We start from the raw sequence: 21,034 nt of genomic DNA on the forward strand, positions 1-21,034 counted from the left end.
TATCAGTGTATGATAAATATTGTGAAAAAGGTCCTGTTAGAGTTGTTTGACAGGATGGTCAGAGAATGCTTTGTGGAGGGGGCTTTGAAGAATGGGTAGTTATTTAGTTGAGATGGGTGTGAGTGTGTATGTTTATGGTTTGGGTTTCTATCTGTAGGTGTTGGAAGATAATAAAAAAGGAAGTGGTGGGGAGGGGTGGGAGACTCTTTCTGAAGGGAGGTTCTCTTTTGCATAGAGCAGCAAGTCCAGATCACTTGGCATGGCACCAGGCCCTTCATGGTTGCTCTAGTCTGTCTCTCCCAGCCTCATTTTCCATTCTGAATTCTGTGTTCCATTAGTTTCTTAAGTCTGTCATTGATATGTTATTCTCTTTATTTATCTCCCACCTTTTAAAACTTCTTGAAGTGAAAGTGAAAGTTGCTCAGCTGTGTCCAACTCTGCGAGCCCATGGACTATACAGTCCTTGGAATTCTCCAGGCCAGAATACTGGAGTGGGCAGCCTTTGCCTTCTCCAGGGGATCTTCCCAACTCAGGGATCAAACCCAGGTCTCCCACATTGCAGGCTCTTCACCAGCTGAGCCACTAGGGAAGCCCAAGAATACTGGAATGAGTAGCCTATCCCTTCTCCAGGGGATCTTCCCGACCCAGGAATTGAACAACCGGGGTCTCCTGCATTGCAGGCGGATTCTTTACCAACTGAGCTATCAGGATTTCTTAACAACAAGGCCTTTTTTTTTGGTAAGATCCCCAAAGCCTCAATAAATTATTACTAAATAATTGCATAATGTAGTACATTATGCAATATAGTACATCTATGCAATGTACTGTAAGTTGACAATATAAAAAAATAAAATTGAAAACATGATGCAATGTGACATAAACCAGACATAAAAGGCTACACATTATAAGGTCCATTTATGTAAAATGTCCAGAATTAGCAAATATACAGAGACAGAAAATAGTGAAGGCCTGGAACAGAGAAGAGGAATAGAGGAGTGACTGCTGATAGGTTATGTGGTTTCTTTATGGAGTGAAGAAAGCGTTTTTAAGTTAGATAGTGGTGAGAGCTGAAAAACCCCTTGACTATATTAAAAAAACATTGTATTATATGCTTTAAAAAGGTGAATTTAATGGTATGTGAATTATATCTGAATACAGCAGTTTCTTTAGAAAAATAGATAGCAATCCATGAATTCAGTGTAGCTTTATTCCAGATGGGTTACAGAAATTCTCGGAACTTCCCAAACTGTTCATTAGTTGGAAATTCTTTTTAAACACACAACATTTTGTCCTGTCTTTGATCAAGGTTATTCTAATGTTCCTACAGCCTTATTATTGCATTCCTTATACCCTCTTAGTCTGTGATTAAGAAATGTGAGCATAATTTCTTTTCCAAAGTTGGGGCTAATGCTTCTCTTCTCTTTTCCACAATTTTCTGGGTAGCTAGGGACCAGCCTAGAATTCTTTTTCAGAATCTGTTTGCTACTTCCTTCTTTTCTTCTTACCTGTGATTGGCAGAGGTCTTTCTTATCCCATCTCATAAACTGAAATGTATTCTACAACAAATATTTTAGAATCTCAGGTTTACGTAAATGTATGATTTCCAAATGATGGAAAATAATCTCTTCCCCCAAGACAAAGTGGCTCCTTCAATAGAAATGAGATTTTGCCTTCCTTTCTTTTTTTTTTTTAACTGTGGAGACTTTTTTTTAAACAGGTGATACAAATGACAGCGGCCTCATCATTTCTCCCGGGAATTTAGGAGACTAAGGCTTCAAGTTTAGTTACTGAGTTCTGAAGTATTATGAATTCATCTTTTCTCCTTTGTTTCTCTGTTTCTCTGCGCCACCCCCCCACCCCCCATTTTCTGTCATTTACTGAATAGTTGTTGTGTGTATGGTGATACGATGATTATGAAGATAAGTCAGGACCCTGTTGTTCCATTAGAGAAAGTAGTAAGTACACCAGAGACTTTCGTGTAGAGTGGTTCTCAAACCTGGCTTGATATCACAATCATCGGGGCAGCTTTAAAAATATGCCAGTACTTAGGCTGTGCATTCTCAGTGGTGGTGGGGTCTGGTTACCAGTATTTTTAAAATGCTTTTAAGCTGATTCTAAGGAATAACCAGGATTGAGAATCACCAATCTAAAACAAGGTATTATAGGGTTAATGCTATGGAGTTCAGAGACTGGGTATGCATTTCCAGCTGAAGATCATAGAGCTCTTTGTGGGTAAGGATACATTTGCTGAAGTTCAAAGATGAGTATGATTTGAAAGGGGGAATGGAGGTCAGAGAGAAGAGATTGCGTAACAACGTGAAGCAAAGAAAGAATGGGTAAGTTTGAGTAGTGACCCATGCAAATAGAGTGTGATTATATTAATGGGAATTGAGAGAGGCTGAGTGCCTAATCTCAAAAGGTTTTAGTAACAAGGTTTAAAAAAAAAAATTGGACATTATCTTCCTTAGCACAAGAAAGCACACTGTGGGTTTTAAGCCAAGAAATGGTATAATCAGATTGAACCTTAAGAAAATTATTTTGGTGCCAGTTTTGAGGCTTATGTCACTTCCTGGGCTTCAGGCAATCTCCCTTCCCTCCTTCCTGCCCTCTTTTCCTTCCTTCCTTCTAAGATACAGGCTGTCTGGGAAAGGAAGCCTAATGTAGGATGAGACTGAGAGGAGAGTAGAAATACATTGGGACCAAATTTTTAAAACTGATGCCTTAGGACAGTGGAGAACCATTGCTGAGATTTAAGAAGAAAGGGCATGGCCATATTTATGATGAGGGAAGTTTGGATGGCAGATTGGAGAGATGTGAGTCTTACATGAAAGTCAGTTAAAAGGCTCTTAGCAGTGATGGAGGCAGGAAGGTATAAACTAAACCAGCATGAGAGGGTGGGCAAATTGTGAAAGTCATTTCAGGTTTGCGATACTTACTGCATGGGGATGGAAAGGAAGAAACTGAAGGTGCAGTTGCTTTGTTAGAGTGGCTACATGCATGGTCTTGCTCTCTGATCTAAACCCTACTTGTCTAACCAAATAGTTTCTCATTTTTATTGAGAAAGCTAGAGAAATGAAATTACATTTCAAGTATAAGTTTTAAGGGGAAAAAAATCCTTTGGCAGTGAATTAAAGTTTAGATGTCATGAAAGATACCTCCTATATCCTCTTCAACCAGAGGAGGAGAGGCTAGGTTCTGGGGTCCTAAGTGCAGAAGGTCTGGCAGGTACCAACAGTCCCTCAACTGGATAACGATGAGCCAGTGAGTTACAGGGGCAGATAAAACACTTCAGACCCAGACGGAGAAACGTGCTTCAGTTTCTGGGTAGACTTTTGAGAAGAAAGTTTATGACAGAGATCCAGGAAGACAAGCCATGTTTTACAAGAAGACAAAGGCAGTCAGTAATGGGGAAATGGTGGTGTGATGTCAGTAGCAAAATCTTGGTTGTTCCCATCTATGTTTTCTACAGAGTTTAGGACTTTGACCCATTATCATTTCTTATTTCCTATGTAAACAGTATGTGAAGCAACAGTGTTCATCAGAAATAGAATTTAATGTTTATTCCCAAAGGATTTAAGAGTAGAGTTGTTGCTTCAAAGATTCTAGGCTAGCCTTCCGAATGATCTGGTCAGAAGCGTGACTCTGACTTGTGAGAACATTTTGGCTCACTGGAACCATACAAGGGATAATCAAGAAAGAGCCGAGAAAAATAGAATCATTGACAGGAACATGATTTAATTGTCTGCACAGCCTAAATCTTTTCCTGGGGTAGTTGTCAGTCTCGATCTGAGGAGACTCCATATGAGGTATGAACGAATGGATAAGAAAATGTAGTCATTGAACAACAGGAGAGAAAATGTCTTTGAAAATTTTTAAAAATATAAGTTATATTCTAAGACCAAATAATTGGACTTATTGATAGAATAACTTGGTCATATCATCTGTAAAAATTTCTATATGTGCTAATTCCTGGAATCTTTGCTATCATTACAATTATTGTTTCCAATAACTACCCTCTATACCCCCCCCCCTTCAGCTGTACCAAGTTAAAATTATATGGTTTCATTTTATGCATTTGGCCTGCTCTCATGTAAATTGATGACATGGTGTCCACTCAGTGTCTCTAGTGCTCAGCTCCTTGCATCCAGGACAAGTCCTCATTGGAAATGGAGATGTAGGAAGTTGGCCTGGTAGTTGAATCTGGAAAGCAGTGCTTCTTGCGATTCAGATTCCTTTATTAATTTAATTCCTTTGTTGATCATTTCTTTCCAGAAAAGTTTCCATGGGCACTGAGATCTATATTTTGTAATATTTCACTAGAGTTTGTGACCTAAGGCTAAGAGCTTTGGCTTTAAAACATGGTTTAGGATTTTGACCAGGTTCTTACTTTAGAAGTTAGCTGCATTTATGAGGCAAAAATTTCATTTATTCAGTAGATATTAAATTAAAAGTACCAACTTTGTGTCCATTTGTGGAATGTATCATGATCAGGACCTTAGGAAATTTAAGGTTTTTGTTGTTCAGTCACTAAGTCATCTCGAACTCTTTGAAACCCCATTGACTGCAGCACAGCAGGCTCTTCTGTTCTTCACTATCTCCTGGAGTTACTCAAATTCATGTCCATTGAGTTGGTGATACTATCTAACCATCTCATCCTCTGCCACCCTCTTCTCCTTTTGCCTTCAGTCTTTCCCAGCATCAGGTTCTTTTCCAGTGAGTCGGCTTTTCCCATCAGGTGGCCAAAGTACTGGAGCGTTAGCATCCATCCTTCCAATGAATATTCAGGTTGATTTCCTTAAAGATTGACTGGTTTGTTCTCCTTGCTGTCCAAGGGACTGTTAAGCATCTTCTGTAGCACCACAATTTGAAAGCATCAGTTCTTCAGTACTCAGCCTTCTTTATGGTCCATCTGTTATATCCTTACATGACTACTGGAAAAACCATATGGGTCTAGGTTTGTCATAGCTTTCCTTCCAAGGAGCAAGCATCTTTTAATTTTGTGGTTGCAGTCACCGTCTGCAGTGATTTTGGAGCCCAAGAAAATAAAATCTGTCACTGTTTCCACTTTCCCCTCATCTATTTGCCTTGAAGTGATGGGACCAGATGCCATGATCTCAACTTTTTTAATGTTGAGTTTTAAGGCAGCTTTTCACTCTCCTCTTTCACCGTCATGAAGAGGCTTCTTAGTTTCTCTTCATTGTCTGCCTTTAGAGTGGTGTCATCTGTGTATCTGAGGTTGTCATTTCTCCTGGCAGTCTTGATTCCTGCTTGTGATTCATCCAGTCCAGCATTTCCCAAGATGTACTCTGCATGTAAGTTGAATAAGCAAGGTGACAATGTATAGTCTTGAGGTACTCCTATCCCAGTTGTGAACCAGTCCATTGTTCCATGTCCATTTCTAATTGTTGCTTCTTGTCCCGTAATCAGATTTCTCAGGAGACAGGTAAGGTGGTCTGGTGTTCTCATCTCTTTAAGAATTTTCCACAATTTGTGTGATGTATACAGTTAAAGGCTTTAGTGTAACAGAAGTAGAGGGTTTTTTTTAGAAATCTCTTGCTTTTTCTATAATCCAACAAATGTTGACAATTTGATCTCTGGTTCCTCTGCCTTTTCTAAACCCAGCTTGTATATCTCCGAGTTCACTGTTCACATACTGCTGAAGCCTAGCTTGAAGGATTTTGAGCATTATCTTACTAGCGTGTGAAATTAGCACAATTGTATGGTAGTTTGAACACTCTTTGGCATTGCCCTTCTTTGGGATTGGAATGAAAAGTGACCTTTTCTAGTCTTATGGCCACTGCTGAATTTTCCAAATTTGCAGGCATAGTGAATGCAGCGCTTTCACAGCATCATCTTTTAGGATTTGAAATAGCTCAGCTGGAATTCCATCACCTCCACTAGCTTGGTTTGTAATAATGATTCCTAAGGTCCAGTTGACTTCACACTCCAGGATGTATGGTTCTAGGTGAGTGACCACACCATTGTGGTGATCTGGTCATTAAGACCTTTTTTTGTATACTTCTTTGTCTTCTTGCTTCCTCTTCTTAATCTTTTCTGCTTCTGTTAGGTCCTTGCCATTTCTGTCCTTTATTGTGCCCATCCTTGGCATGAAGTGTTTCCTTTATATCTCCAGTTTTCTTGATGAGATTGCTAGTTTTTCCCATTCTGTTGTTTTTCTCTGTTTCTTTGCCTTGTTCATTTCAGGAGGCCTTTTTTACCTCTCGTTGTTATTCTCTGGAATTCTGCATTCATTTGGGTATCTTTCCCTTTCTTTCCCTTACCTTTTGCTTCTCTTCTTTCCTCAGACATTTCCTCAGACATTCCTCAGTAAAGCCTCCTCAGACAATCTCTTTGCCTTCTTGCGTTTCTTTGGGATGGTTTTGGTCACTTCCTCCTATACTGTGTTACAAACCTCCATCCATAATTCTTCAGGTACTCTGTCTACCAGATCTAATCCCTTGAATTTATTTGTCACTTCCACTGTATAATCATAAGAGATTTGATTTAGGTCATATCTGAATGGCCTAGTGGTTTTCCCTACTTTCTTCAGTTAAGCTTGAATTTTGCCATAAGGAGCTCATGATCTGAGCCACAGTCAGCTCCAGGTCTTGTTTTTGCTGGCTGTATAGAGCTTCTCTATCTTCAGCTGCAAAGAAGAACAATCAGTCTGATTTTTATATTGACCATTTGGTGATGTCCATGTGTAGAGTCATCTCTTGTGTTGTTGGAAGAGAGTGTTTGTTATGACCAGTGTGTTCTCTTGACAGAACTCTGTTAGCCTTTACCCTGTTTGATTTTGTACTCCAGGGCCAAACTTGCCTGTTACTCCAGGTATCTCTTGAATTCCTACTTTTGCATTCCAATCCCTGGTGACGAAATGACATCCTTTTTTGGTGTTAATATTAGAAGGTCTTGGAGGTCTTCGTAGAACCTTTCAACTTCAGCTTCTTTGGCATTGGTGATTGAGGCATAGACTTGGATTACTTGTTGAATGGTTTGCCTTGGAAATGAGCTGAAATCATTCTGTTGCTTCTGAGATGGCATCCAAGTACTGCCTTTTGGACTCTTTTGTTGACTGTGTAGGCTGCTCCATTTCTTCTAAGGGATTCTTGCCCACAATAGTAGGTATAGTGGTCATCTGAATTAAATTTGCCCATTCCCATACGTTTTAGTTCACGGATTCCTAAGATGTTGATGTTCACTCTTGCCATCTCCTGCTTGACCACATCCAGTTTACCTCGATTCATGGACCTAATGTGTCAGGTTCCTATGCAGTATTCTTTACAGCATCGGACTTTACTGTCACCAGCAGACACATTCACAGCTGAGTGTCCTTTCCACTTTGGACCAGGCACTTCATTGTTTTGAGAGGTATTAGTAATTGTCCACCACTCTTCCTCAGTAGCATGTTGGACACTTCCAGACCTGGGGGGCTCATCTTCCAGGATCATATGTGTTTGCCTTTTCCTACTGTTCATGGTGTTTTCGCGGCAAGAATACTGGAGTGGTTTGTAATTCCTCCTCCAGTAAGTAGACCACAGACAATGTATGTTTTGTCAGAACTTTTCACAAGCCCTTTCACCATGATAAGGCTGTGATCCATGAAGGGGAATGTGGAGGTAGATAATAAGCAAATAAATAAAATAAATTAAGATTAGTACTACATACTGAGAGGAAAATTAAACAATCGTGTCAGAGTGGTCTTATGCTAAAAGTGTTTTAGACTGAGTGCTGAGGACAATTGAGATGAGTCCTGACTTATTAATCACTAAGACTATAAATCAAGTGTTTTGGTAATGACTTTTAAGAAATTAGCTGCACGCTTAATATCAATTTCCTTCTTGTGTAAGTATATCATATTTTGAGAACATCTATGTTCTCTGTATGTGGATACATTCATATCGGATAAAGCAGTGCTGTCCTCTGGTGGTCGTCGGTTTAATAGCATTGCCAGCTCTACTTGGGCAAATCTATTTCAAGGGTGTACTCTAGTGGGATTTACTTTTAAAAATTGGATGTCTTTTTTTAGATTGCTTTGATTTTAAAAGGTCTCTACAATTATCATGCATTTGAAGATCTTATTTAATCTTAAATAATGCTTACAATAGTTTTCTGTATTCAACAATACTTACACAATAGAAAGAAAGATTACCTAGGAAATAGGAAGAACTCAACTCTCAGAACTGAAAGCAGGTTAATAATGTTAAAAAAGTAAATAAATCAGACAGTGCGAATTGCTGATACAAGTGTGGAAAATCTGAGCCTTGAACTTGTTTATCAAAACATCTATGAAAGCCCCCTTTCCAAAAGGCTTATTATGTAAACCTTTCAACACTTTTTTAGTAGAAAACTTTTTTAGAAGGACATACTTGGGAATTTGAAAAGAGAACCTTATTAAAAATAGTGAACATTGTTAATAAAACTTCATATTAAACAATAAATTTCCATTGACCTATGATCATATTATTTAATCTTCTAAATATTTGGTCTGTTTCTTTTAAATACTGATTTTTTAACATTTGCTGTTTACAATATGGACATTTTCTAACTCTTTTCTAAGTCTTTAATTGAAGAGTTCTTTTTAGAATAATGATTTTTATCTCCTAGTAGTTTTCTTATGATTAAATTTATTTATTTTTAATTGAAGGATAATTGCTTTTCAGTATTGTGTTGGTTTCTGCATGAATCAACATTCATGTTGATGTTCTGTAAACATCAACATGAATCAACCATAACATAAGTATTCCTAGTAGTTTTTTGTTTTGCTTTTTTATTTTAGAAAATATATGTAACATATTTGAGAAAGTATTAGGTAGCTAACGGAAAAATTTGACTTTCTCTTCTAAATGTATTGTGCCTGAAGTCTTCTTTTACAGTAGTGTCTCTTTTTAAGACCCTTGATTGAGTAATTTATTTCCATTCTGTCTGGTAGTTATCTCAATAATAATAAAACTCATAAAGACTGATAACAGCCCATATTTCTAGTTGAATCTTTATCAGCTGATATATACAATTTTAAATTAGTTACATTCCCTAGTCTAATCATTATGTGCTATTTGAATGCAATTTAAAAAATTGGTTTTGAATGCTCCATAGTGATTTCTTAATCATGGCATAAATCACAGTAAACGTTGAAATTATTTTTTCTAAACATAATGTGAGCTGAGAGAGTGTGTAATTTAACTGGACAGTGTGGGGCTTTGTTTACATTTATTTCACAGAAATATATAAAAGATACCTAGCCATTATTTCATCTGCAATGATCTTTTGCTGGATAGGACTCCTGAAGCTACATGGTCTCTTTTATGCTTAGCTTGAAAATGTTTCAGTTAATATCCTTTGCGGAAGGTGGGCTGGTAAGAATTAAATGAGTATCTTGGTATAAGGACTTCAGTGGGGCAAAAAAAAGAGCCTGTGTATGTGGCACCTGTCATCTTGGTATTTTGATAGATTGACTCTAAGTATGGAAGGGGGAGAAAGCCAGACCTTTATCTGAAGGAACGATAGAGCTTTAGAATACATGTGTGCGTTTGTTTTGTTAGTTGGTAATCAGTGATTCTCGTTTGACTCTCATTTCATACCAGCCTCAGCGCATCTCTGCATGGGATGCCTCTTCTCATAATTAGGAGAATTCACTGTGGGAAAAACTAGTACCTTCAGGGATCATATCTAGATTTTGTTCATCTAGGCATGAAAACCAGATATTTCTGTAATAGAATTCAAAAACGGAATCAGTTTTCAATGATGAAGCTGAACCATCTTGATTATGTTGTTTTAAATGTTAAGCATAATTTTTACCTTAATTAAAATAACATGATAAGCTTGACCTTCTTTAACCCCTAAAGAATTAAAAATGCCAATATTAGCGTTTTTATTCTAGTTAATGTATTTTTTTCTCTCTTCCACTTTGTAAACATGATGGAGAATGTTTGTTGAAGAGTATTTTGGGAATTTCTCTCTTCATTTTTGAAATCTAATTCTTAATGAAAATAAAATCCCCAATATTAGGCTCATTATTGCTGTTCTAACATTGGCTTCCACAATCATATTCCACAATCAGGAAAAAAGAGAAAGACTACATAAGATTAACTTTATATACAGCATACAATTGGCAGAAATTAGTATCTAAAATAGGATGTGGTGGGTCAGTTTGGGGTTCAGAGCTTTATGGCTTTTTAATTAGTCTTGGTGCAGAGCCTTTTCAGTTTAGTGGCTCCTTTTAATATTGCATAGAATGTCTTGCTATTCTAAAAAGGCACATTGATGAAATGATAGTAGTACTTGCCATTATCTCACTAATATATATGCTTCATTGGTGTGTTCACTGTTTGTTGCACCAGCCTATGACTTTTATGATCACTTACATTAATGCAATAGAGTTCAACCTTATTTTGCAATACCCTAGTATTTTTATAATAAAAGAAGTATTTCTCTCCATCTGCAGGTGCTGCTGTTTTTTCAAACGAAGGAAAAGGAAAACCATACAGCGCCACAAATGACTCTGGACACGGACAGATCATGGGGAGTTACACGTGTTCATCCACTGTCTTGTGATTAAAGTCATCTCTGTACTGACCACATGTATTTTCAAGGACTCACTCTTAGAAACGAAAATGTCATACTTTCATACTTCATTTTGTGGTTGTCTTACAGTCATTTTTTTTTTTTTTTCTAATTTAACTTTTATGGAAGCTTTAAAGTTTTGTCAAAACATGAGTGCTTTGCCCATCAGTGAATGGAATGGACCAATGAGGTGGTATTGATGACTTACACAGTTCTATAGAACATTTTTAAGAGGCTCTCCTCCAGTTATAGAAAGCAGTACAGTATCTGAAATGTCAACCAGTTATATACCTAATCTGGTTTTTTTTTTTATAACTTCTGTAAGAGCATAATCAAACAGGAATTTTCTCCCCGGCGGATAAAGCAACAGAGAAAACAGTTGCCCAGATATTTAAAAGAAGTTATCCCTTGAGAAGTTCATTATCTGTGTGACATCTGCATTGATTTCACTGTTACCGATGGTACTGCTATTCATGAATCACATTAACATTCTCTCTGTGAAATCAAGGTACAGTCACTGCCCAGAGGTACTGAGGAAAAAGCTCTATGGGTTCAGCCGATGGTAGTTGGTAAAATGAATCATAAAATAGCGTGGTTAATACGAGCTCTGCTTTTGTTGCACCACTATGTGAAGTACAGTGTTGCCGAAGTGGCAAAAGCGCTTATTTTTTAAAAATGCGAACTATTTGTGTAATGTAACTTTATGCTTCCAGATAATGATGTATGTTAGACAGCAAGAAATGAATACTTTGAGAAATGAGATATGTTGGAGTTTTTGGAGAAATACACTAGGAGAAGGAATAAATGTGAATCTCACCGCATCATATGAGGTTGAAGGAGATCCCACTGAAACCTGCTGCTGAACGACTACATTCTCCTTAAGCAGAAAACTTTGGATGTGCCACGCAATGGTGTCTGTTTATTAATTAGTTGCTCATTGATTAAAAAGAAGGGCACCCCCCAGCAATAAAACCGGGGTCCCCCTATTGCCATCTGCACACATTAGTCTCTTGTATTCAACTTTGCTGGTTCTCTGGAATTTTCCTGCTTTTTAGTATAATTTTGATGATTGAAGACTATTTTGGAAAGGATGGGTCAGGTGCTTTGTCCCCATAGTCTTTTGAAGTGCCTGCATATGAACAAAGAAACAGTTCTGTTTTAAAAAAATAGGAAACCCATTCCATTTTTCAAGAATGTTTTGTTTTAAGCCATACAGACACAGGTTATACTTTTGTCACATTTTCCTAGCCAGAATTTTCAAGGAGAGTTAAGATAAAAAGACTGGCTAGAAAGATAATTGTGTTGTTCAGATCTCATATTCACCTTTCGTTTATGAAATTGTTACTTACTCCTTCAATGCAGCCCCTTCTTTTTGTCTCTTAAGTGCGTGCCTCTGGGCAAGCTTATTTATTTTTATTGTTTCAAGGTAACATTTAAAATGTGTAATTAAAGTAAATAAATCTACATTTTTGACTTCATTATTGCATTTCCAGAAATTTGCTTGTACTTTGTAATTTATTTTCTTATTAGCCAGAAGTCCAGTGTGTTGTTTTTGATGAATTAGGCACCCATATGAATAGTGCAGGTCAGGATGTTGTTTGTCATCATTGCTTGGAATCCTATGAATGATCTTTATAAGTTCTTGATTTTAAAGATCTACATTCAGCCTAGAAAACATATACTGTATAATTTGGTCAACAGTTTCCATTTTATATTTGTATACTGTCATGATGTCTTAAACTACAGGAGTTACATACTGAGTTTTTATTTTTGTTTGCTTTGAGCAAGGTAGATGGATGTTTTAGCCATTATAATGTGAAACCACTTCTTTCTTTACAGTATTTGACCAAATTTGTGTGTCTATGATATTTGTAAATACATGCGATATCTGTATTTCTTATCATAAGCCTGTTTAGTTTTATTCTCAGTAGGGTTTTTGGACTGTACAGTGTTTATATGATCTGAATTCCTTATACATAAGAAGGTGTGTATATTAATCCAATTATGGACTTAAAATATTTTAAAAGTATAAATACCCTTATTTGCTGCAAAGACCAGTGTGTAGACATTTGCTTTTTAGCAATATTTTTAAGTGCTCCATTTTAATGCCAAGGAATAAGTCTTTTGGCGACACAAACTGGTCAATAATAGGTAATGCAGGTATGTTCAGGTTAAGCCAACAATGTTTTGCATTTTTATGCTTCTTTTCTGTCAACACTAATGAAGTCAACATTGCCTGAATGTCTGAATAATGAAACACATCCCTGTTTAAAAGTATGTAACTGAAAAAGAAATAAAAAATAAAGGTAGTTTTTTTAAACTTGCTCTTTCCCCTTTCCTCTGATCATGGGTAAAATAATGCCACTCACTAACTGAAGATAGAAATTTTTAAAATTCAGTTTATGTGAATAAATTTAGTATATGTGAAAAGCAGAGCTGAAGGAACGTTCTTTTGTGTTTTTGATTTTTGTTTTGCTTTGTTGGAACTCTATTGTAAGCAGTATGTAGCCGGGTGTATCCAAGCTTTCTTTAATGAAAGTTTAAACAAATTTTTTTATTTCTCCGAACTCTTTAATAGAGCAATTAATTAGTACTAATGCCATCAATAAACAAAGGAAATAAACTGTATCATTTCATTCCTTTTAAAAAATGAAGTCATACTATTATGTTTCCAGAAATGAAGTATTATTTCTCCAGTTTGAAGTGAATGACTTTAAGATCATTGCAGATGCAGAGCACATATCTGTAGCAGTATCTCACAGATCATCATTGTGCTGTTCACTCTAGGGGGTTTTACAAGATGCTGCTGTGCTTACTGAAAGATGGCAAAGGTAAGGTAAGTCAAAGCAGCAGTCTTAAGTCCGTATGTGTCCACTAAGCACCACCATTCAGAAACAGTAAGAAGATCTGGAGATCTAACATAGCATAGGTTAAGCATGGATTAAAAGGCCCTATCTAGAAATAAATGACCTAAGATTCGAGTTTGACCTGAATGATTATATAGTTGCATTAGTCAGTACCCTTGGCTTTGCAAGTGCCAGAAACCTAACTTGGCTTCAGCAGTAGGCATGCACATCATTGCATTTGAAAAGTCCATTCATAGGAGTGGCTTTGGACATGCTTGATCCTGGTGTAAAGTTCAGGAATCTGACTTTGTATCTCTCAGTTTTGCTTCCTACTCTTCTGTTTTCGTTGTCAAGGGGATTTTTTGTGTGTGATGGTAAAATGACCACGCAACACCTTTTAGACTACTGCCTGCTTCATAACCTCAACAAAGGACAGTTTCTCTCAACAGTTTTAACAGAATCCTGACATTTATTCCTTCATTGATTCACATGCCCACCCCAGAGCCAATTACTGTGGCCCAGGAAATGTTGTTCTCCCATCTTCACAGGACACATTGGACTGAGAAATGAGGTAGAAGGGGTGTTCCCAAAAGAAAATGAGGGTAGTGTTATCAGAAGGAAAGTGAATGGATTCAGTGCAGGCAAAATCTAGACATTTGCTGTTATGGTGAGAAAAACAAAATAGAGTGTAAAGGGAAAAATAATTGCTTTAAATTAGAAAACGTTTGTATTACTGAGACATATTAGTCTGAATATATTATTGAAAATCACTAATACACATTTGAAAAATGTTTTGGACTTAGGTAAAAATGAACATCATAAGTACCATATTTGATGTGTTTTTGTTTAGTTTTTAAAGGTTTTTGTGATTACCATTGGATTAGTAGAGTGAAAAGCTGATCTTTCTACTAGAGAAAAAGTAAATGGAATTATAAAGTTTTGCTGATGTTTGGGATGATGCGTTTCTTCTCTGCCCATCTCTAATATGGACCCACATATTATTTTCTTAGGAAATTTACTTCATAGGAATACATGGATCATAACCAAAGAAAGGACTACATATACAAGTATTATCAGGTAATACTGCTGGGATATGAAAATGGTTTTAGAAGGAACAGTTGTTCACAGGAATGTTTACCATACTATAACTTTACTTAATATGAAAAACAGTCCTGCACTGCTCTAGAGTGGGGTTGGCAAACTTTGGTTTTATGGGACCAAAGGCAAAATTGAAGTTTTTATATACTTGCATAATGAGAAAACAAATTTCCAGTAGTTTTGTATTGAGGAAGTTCAAAATACATATGAATACTTGAGTACAATTTTTTTGTAATACAGGTTTACTGATAAGAATTGAGATATTTTGAGAGGATAATATTTCACTTAGGAGTTTGAAATTGATCGTCTGTTATGCTGATCTGTAATGTGATTTTATATATTTCATCTTTGAAAATGTCTTCAGGTAGATATTACCAAATACTGTATCAGTCCATACGTATGATTTTATTAGAGTGTATTCACCATTAGGAGGGTGTTTTATACAATTTTCTTAGGTTCTGCCCTTGATATTTGCCATGGACATAACATTACACTGCAGATTAATTACTTCGTATTGAAGATTAGATGGATGCTCCTCATTTATACAGTTAAGTGGATCCAAAAATGTAGCTGAAACAGCAGTTGAGTTTGAAAAACATATCCGCTGCAAATTGTGTAGGAATGGATATCTTGCTTCTTGTTTTAACTTGAGAGCATAGGAAGTGGATAAAGTGGCTTGACATTACTTGTGATTTAAACAATATTAGTTTTGTCATAATGATTTTGTTGCAGTGTAAATTTCACATATAAGTGCTGTTTTGCCTTACAGTTTTTAAGTTGATTTACTAAGAAACGTTGTCAAATCTGCAAACCTAGTTTTCAAATCTATTCAGTTTTCATTAATAATAGGTAAAGATGATACCTATTCAGAGAAAATTCAGTGTTGGTTCTGAGCTAAAAAAAAAATTGCAATAAAACTTTCCTACAAATATCAGACTGCCGTGTAGTTGGGCAAGTCAAGATATTCAGTTTCCATTCCTAGCAAAAACTTACTGGAAGTAATGATAGTTAAAACTGCAAGAGTGAATGAAATTCATCACTGACTTAACTAGTTCAATAACATGACAGATTCAAATAGTTCCCCCAGAATACCTGCTGATGAATCACTTAATGCATAAAGATTGATTTTAAACATTTTACACTTTCACAAAAAGCTTTGTAAATTTGCCCAGTAAGCCATTTTCTACTCCATATGCCCGTACCACCATTAAGTTACAGCACATGTTTGCAGACACCATTTCAGTTAGCACTGATGTTTTTTCAAGTTCTTTAAAAGTCTTTTCTCTTAAAAAAAAAAAAAAAAAAAAAAAAAAAAATCTTATGGGAGTTGTTCCATGGAGTCTATTCACAGAGGCCAATTCCTAAGTTACTTTAAGCTCCATACTGACTTCTCTTGTAATCAACAATTAGGCAGTATTGGTAACATGTATTGACTCATGAAAAGCCAAATCATTTGCCTTGTTTTTTGGTTGACAGTTGGTGTCTTCAATCAGCTGTTCTTGCTCAAAAACTAGTGGTCTTCAATGTGTTTATCTTCTCTGGACACACTTTGTAGCTGCTGCAGTCAAACACAGTTTAATTAACTCACTGTCACTGAAGAACTTACTTTGCTTGGCTAACAAATGAGCCACTTGGAAAGTAACTTTGGTTGCACCTTCATTCTCATTTTTTGTGTGTTTGAATAAATTCTATTGTGATAAGATATTCTGCTTTAAAGTTTTAATTGTTCTTACTGTTGCTTTCCTGTGAGTTGGGAATATTGTGATGAGTGCTTGGTCTGGTAATGTGAAAATAAATTGTATTCTTTTAACACAGCTGAAGTGTCACTGCCTAATAAACATGGTGCTTTGCTATTATAATTTTATAACAAAATAATCCACATTCCACTGTGCCTTAAAAAGCACAACACTCAAACTTCGCTTTACTTTTTGAAATATGATTAATCTGCATTAGTAATAAAAGTAATAAAATGTTTGTATGACACTATGTGTAGCACTTGAAATGCTGTTGAATGGTCACTGTGTCCCTGAGATTTGTAGTGTGTTGAGCAGCAATGTATAGTGAGCACCACATATGGTCTCTGTCACAACTATTCAGCTTTGCCTTCGTAGCTTGAAAGCAGCCATAGACAGCATGTCAATGAATCAGCATGGCTGTGTTCCAATAAAAGTTTTATTTATGGGTACTGAAATTGGAATTTTATATAGTTTTTATGTATCATGAAGTATTCTTTGGATTTTTTTCAACCATTTAAAAAATGCAAATACCATTCTTAGTTCATGGGCCAAATGAAAGCAGGAGTTGGACTGGATCTGGCTTGCAGACCATGACTTGCCAACTTCTGTTCTGGACCACACTGGAAAGATTTGGATGTTTGAAGTTAATTTTTTTTTTTTAACCTAATTGAGTGACACAATAAAAGGAGGGGTCATTTTGAAATAACCTGAAGGATTATGATAAAGAAAATGCTCCATGGTACATTTGGGAATTATAAATGAGATCATTCAGTGTCCCATTTGAGCTTAGGTGTTGAAGCAGTGTATGGTCTTAGAAAGAGCATGAATTTAGGGACCAAACAAATGTAATTTGATTTGCAGCTTTTTCACTTGCCTTGTGAGAACCGGGGCAAGTTACTTCTTAGCATCAGTTTCCTCACCTCAGATTGGAGTAATGCTTTCTTTGCAGCACGTCTCTGAAGTTTCGCAGTAATATTTATAAGAGCTCTCCTTGCAGGCTGCCATCTACCATTACTCTCATGATAAACCATATTTGAAAACTGAGCAGCACCTTGATTTCTCAAGCAGAGTGTGTGCTTCTGCTTTTTGAGACAAGACTTTGGTTTGGTATTGATTAAACTGTGTCTTAGATTGAAGCTGTCGTTCCTATCTGTTTAAAAATATTTGTACCCTGATTTTATCACGTTGTACAATTGGCTACTTTGACTCATAACAGCATTGATAAGTTAAAAATCATTAATTCAGTACCTTTAATGATAAAAATAACCAACAACAGAGGCAAGGACAAAGCCCTGTGTCACGTATTCCTGCTTGCTTTAAGCTCAGTATCAGTCCACTAACCTAAGACATGATGCCTAGGTGGGCTGTCTAATATGTGACAATCCTCTGCCATTTGGCTACCGTGAGCTATTTATGTTTTTCTGAAATCTAGGTGAAATGAACCATTTAGTCCATTTCTTTGCCCTTCCATTCTCATTATTCCATCTGAAAAAGGAACTGGATTTAGTTTGTAATGTCTTTTCCTAATGAATCCATGTTTACTTCAAAGACCACTATTTCTAATACTATAAACTGCCTTTTGACTAATTCAGTCTAATCTTATTTGGAATCTACATTATTGACCAATCTGTAGCTGTATAGTCTACTCTTTTTTTTTTTCTTTTAATAGAAATTTCATTTCCAATCTAGTCTTTTTGCCTTGCTCCATTTACCATCTGCAAAGTCTCTCAGGATGAATTTTGTCCGGGTTTGGAGACTTGTTTGTGCCTATGATGGACCTCATTTCCTTCTTACTTTTCCCCCTTATCACCCACTTAATTTTCTAGGCTGAAGATTATTCTTGATTAAAAAAAAAATTCTAAAAAAGCTAAGTCTTACATTATCCTCGTAACCATTTCCTTACATTTGTCTCTACACGTAGTTTATAAAACCCTATTTATTGACTTGAGCTTTGTTTTTTCTTTTAAGAAATTGTCAGCTAATTGGGAGAGGGAGGATAAAGATTTTTACCATTTCTTATATTCATTAGCTATGCATACTTGACTTCCATTCTTTTAAGAGTTTAGCTTGTCAGAAGAGACATTTTTTTGCAAGCTTGCTCTTTCCCCCTCCTCTTATAGAGTCAGTTTTGATTGCAGAACTGGAATCAACAGTCTGAGTTCTCTTCACTAGTTATCACCAGCCTTGAAATGATCACATTCTCTCAAGGTTCCCAAACCTTCCTCTTTATCAGTTAGTTCCTTCCTGTTGGTCATTTTGGCAGTCCAGAGTAGTAGTTTCAATATTTGCCATTTCCTCTATTTCCTGGAAGGTTTCCCAGATGGCTCAGAGGGTAAAGAATCTATCTGCCTGCAATGCAGGAGACACAGAAGACATGGGTTCAATCCCTGGATTGGGAAGATCCCCTAGAGTACAAAACCGCAACCTACTCCAGTATTCTTGCCTGGAGAATTCTATGGACAGAAGAATCTGGCAAGCTACAGTTCACGGAGTCTCAGTCTGACAGGACTAAGCATGAATACCTGATTTCCTGGAAGACTAGTTTTTTTTTTTGGCGTATAAAGAATCATCAGATGCTCTGGTTTTGGTAAAATAAAAGAGGATTTTTAGACAATTGAAGCTATCATGACCATATGTTTCCCAATTCTGGGCTTTTAAAGTTCATGTATTTAATAACTTTTTTTTTTTTTTTTTAAATAGCACCTTGTTTCAGTCAATGGTTGTGTGCTTAAATCTGATTTTCTGGCCTGGCATTCTGTAGTGTATTTTCATAATTGTATCCCAGTTTTTTCCTCTCTCCTTTCCACAATATTTTCTACAGTGCATTTTATGTTTGGTGTCCAAGTACCAGTGCTGTCAGTCCAGGATACTTCCCTACATCTCTCCTTTCATTTGTGTGCCCTTTTGTTGCCTAAGCCTTGTTTATAGCTTATGTCTGTACGTTAGTGTGAAGACTGCTGGGTGTTGTCTCACACTTCTGAAGTTCTCTTCTGGAGTGAATCACTTGACCTTTCCAACCTGACAGTGTATATAACAGTCAGTTTCTTGTTTCTTATCTGATTTTTTCACCCTTATCCTCATTCAGTTAAAAAATCTCTTTAATAAGTCATATATGTTCATACCAATATCTCATAAGATAACAGTCTACCCATTTTAAATTGTGCCTTGGAAATTCAAATCATTTAAAAATAATCTTATGGACTCTGTGGGAGAGGGAGAGGGTGGGAAGATTTGGGAGAATGGCATTGAAACATGTAAAATATCATGTATGAAACGAGTTGCCAGTCCAGGTTCGATGCACGATACTGGATGCTTGGGGCTGGTGCACTGGGACGACCCAGAGGGATGGAATGGGGAGGGAGGAGGGAGGAGGGTTCAGGATGGGGAACACATGTATACCTGTGGAGGATTCATTTTGATATTTGGCAAAACTAATACAATTATGTAAAGTTTAAAATAAAATTGAACAAAAAAATAAAAATAATCATATGGGCAACAAAATCACTTCCTTCTTATACCTTGTATTTTATGCTGAATTCCATGTTAACTTTGTCAGGATGTCCTAAATAGTTCTACAGTCAACTTTTAAAAAATTTAATACGATACATTGTGTGTGTGTGTGTGTGTATATATATATTTATACACATAGATAAATGTATATAATTATAAAGATTTGGCAATTACAGCTATTTTTTACTCCACAGTAATTGGTGCTTTAGTTGCTTAAATGGAAGCACCAGCTGAAAATCCTACCTTGAAAAATTAACATCTGGATAATCTCTTATGGTCTCCTCTACAGCTTTGGCTGGTAGAAGACCAAAAGGGAGCACTGAGAATTGAAAGTGCTTATTTTTCATATTCTAGAAAGGTAAAGGCTGTTCTTCAGTCAAAGTCCCAAGTTGTGAACAAGTAACCACTGGTAATCAAGATAACTTCCAATTAATTCACAAGCTCTGAAAATGAATCAGTGACATCACACCAATGACTCGGGTTCCAAAAATGAGCAAGTTGTCAGCAGCCTCACCACAGTCTTATGAAACTGGGCAAATTGATGACAACGTTACATTTGTGGACAACAGCTGGTCAAAAGTGCCTCGCTCCAGTGACCACACCGCAGGTATTTTATCAGCCCTTTTGATTTCCCTAAATCCTGCTGCACCATTGTAAATAGTTTATGTATTACATTCTTCTCTATTACTCTGTTTGTGTTATCTCTGTCTTCTGTAAAGCTCTCCCTCTCCCTGAGCCATTGAGGACACAGTGAGAAGGCAGCTATTTTCAAGCCAGAAAGAGAACTCTCACCAGTAACTGAATTTGTTGGTACCTTGATCTTGGACATCTCAGCTTCTAAAACTGTGAGAAATAAATGTTTTTTGTTTAAGCCACCCTGTTCATGGTATTTTGTTATAGCAGCCTGAACTGACTAATACAGGAACTGTTCAAGAAAACTAACTCCCTAGTTTTCGTGAAAGTGATTCTGTTAGCCTTTGACATCTTTACAAGGACGTGATGGTCAAATGAAATAATGGATTTGGACGACATTGTGATGTCTAAAGTAGAGGTTTCCACACCTTGCTGAGTGTAACAGTCACTTATAGATAGTACATTTTTTTGAAAGAAAACCCTTGGGCTCTCTACTCCTAGGGCTTCTGATGAAGGAAAAGAGTTAATTAGAGGAGTTAAGAAGTTCTTTAAGGAGTTCTTAAAGGACTCCTCTAATAATTCTCATATATCACCAAGTTTGGGATGCATTACTTTGAAACAACTGCTCTAAATTGTCCTTGAAGGTGG

At 36.5% G+C, this 21,034-nt stretch overlaps 1 protein-coding gene and 1 long non-coding RNA gene across 13 annotated transcripts in view; both read left to right on the forward strand.

The window, feature by feature from the left end:
* CSNK1G3 (casein kinase 1 gamma 3) overlaps window positions 1-12,883 on the forward strand; it is a 116,576-nt gene extending 103,693 nt beyond the window's left edge. For all 12 annotated transcript variants that reach the window (XM_045166605.1, XM_045166599.1, XM_045166606.1 and 9 more), the window contains one exon: window positions 10,445-12,883. In XM_045166605.1, coding sequence (XP_045022540.1) covers window positions 10,445-10,499 — 55 coding nt within the window. In that variant the 3' untranslated portion in view covers window positions 10,500-12,883. The remainder of the gene's footprint in view (window positions 1-10,444) is intronic.
* Window positions 12,884-19,626: 6,743 nt separating this feature from the next.
* LOC112586940 lies at window positions 19,627-20,627 on the forward strand. Its single transcript, XR_003111446.3, has 2 exons — window positions 19,627-20,360; window positions 20,473-20,627. It is a non-coding gene; the product is annotated as an uncharacterized LOC112586940 (long non-coding RNA).
* The last annotated feature ends 407 nt before the right edge of the window (window positions 20,628-21,034 follow it).

This window comes from Bubalus bubalis, chromosome 9, assembly GCF_019923935.1.
Source record: "Bubalus bubalis isolate 160015118507 breed Murrah chromosome 9, NDDB_SH_1, whole genome shotgun sequence".
NCBI lineage: Eukaryota > Metazoa > Chordata > Mammalia > Artiodactyla > Bovidae > Bubalus > Bubalus bubalis.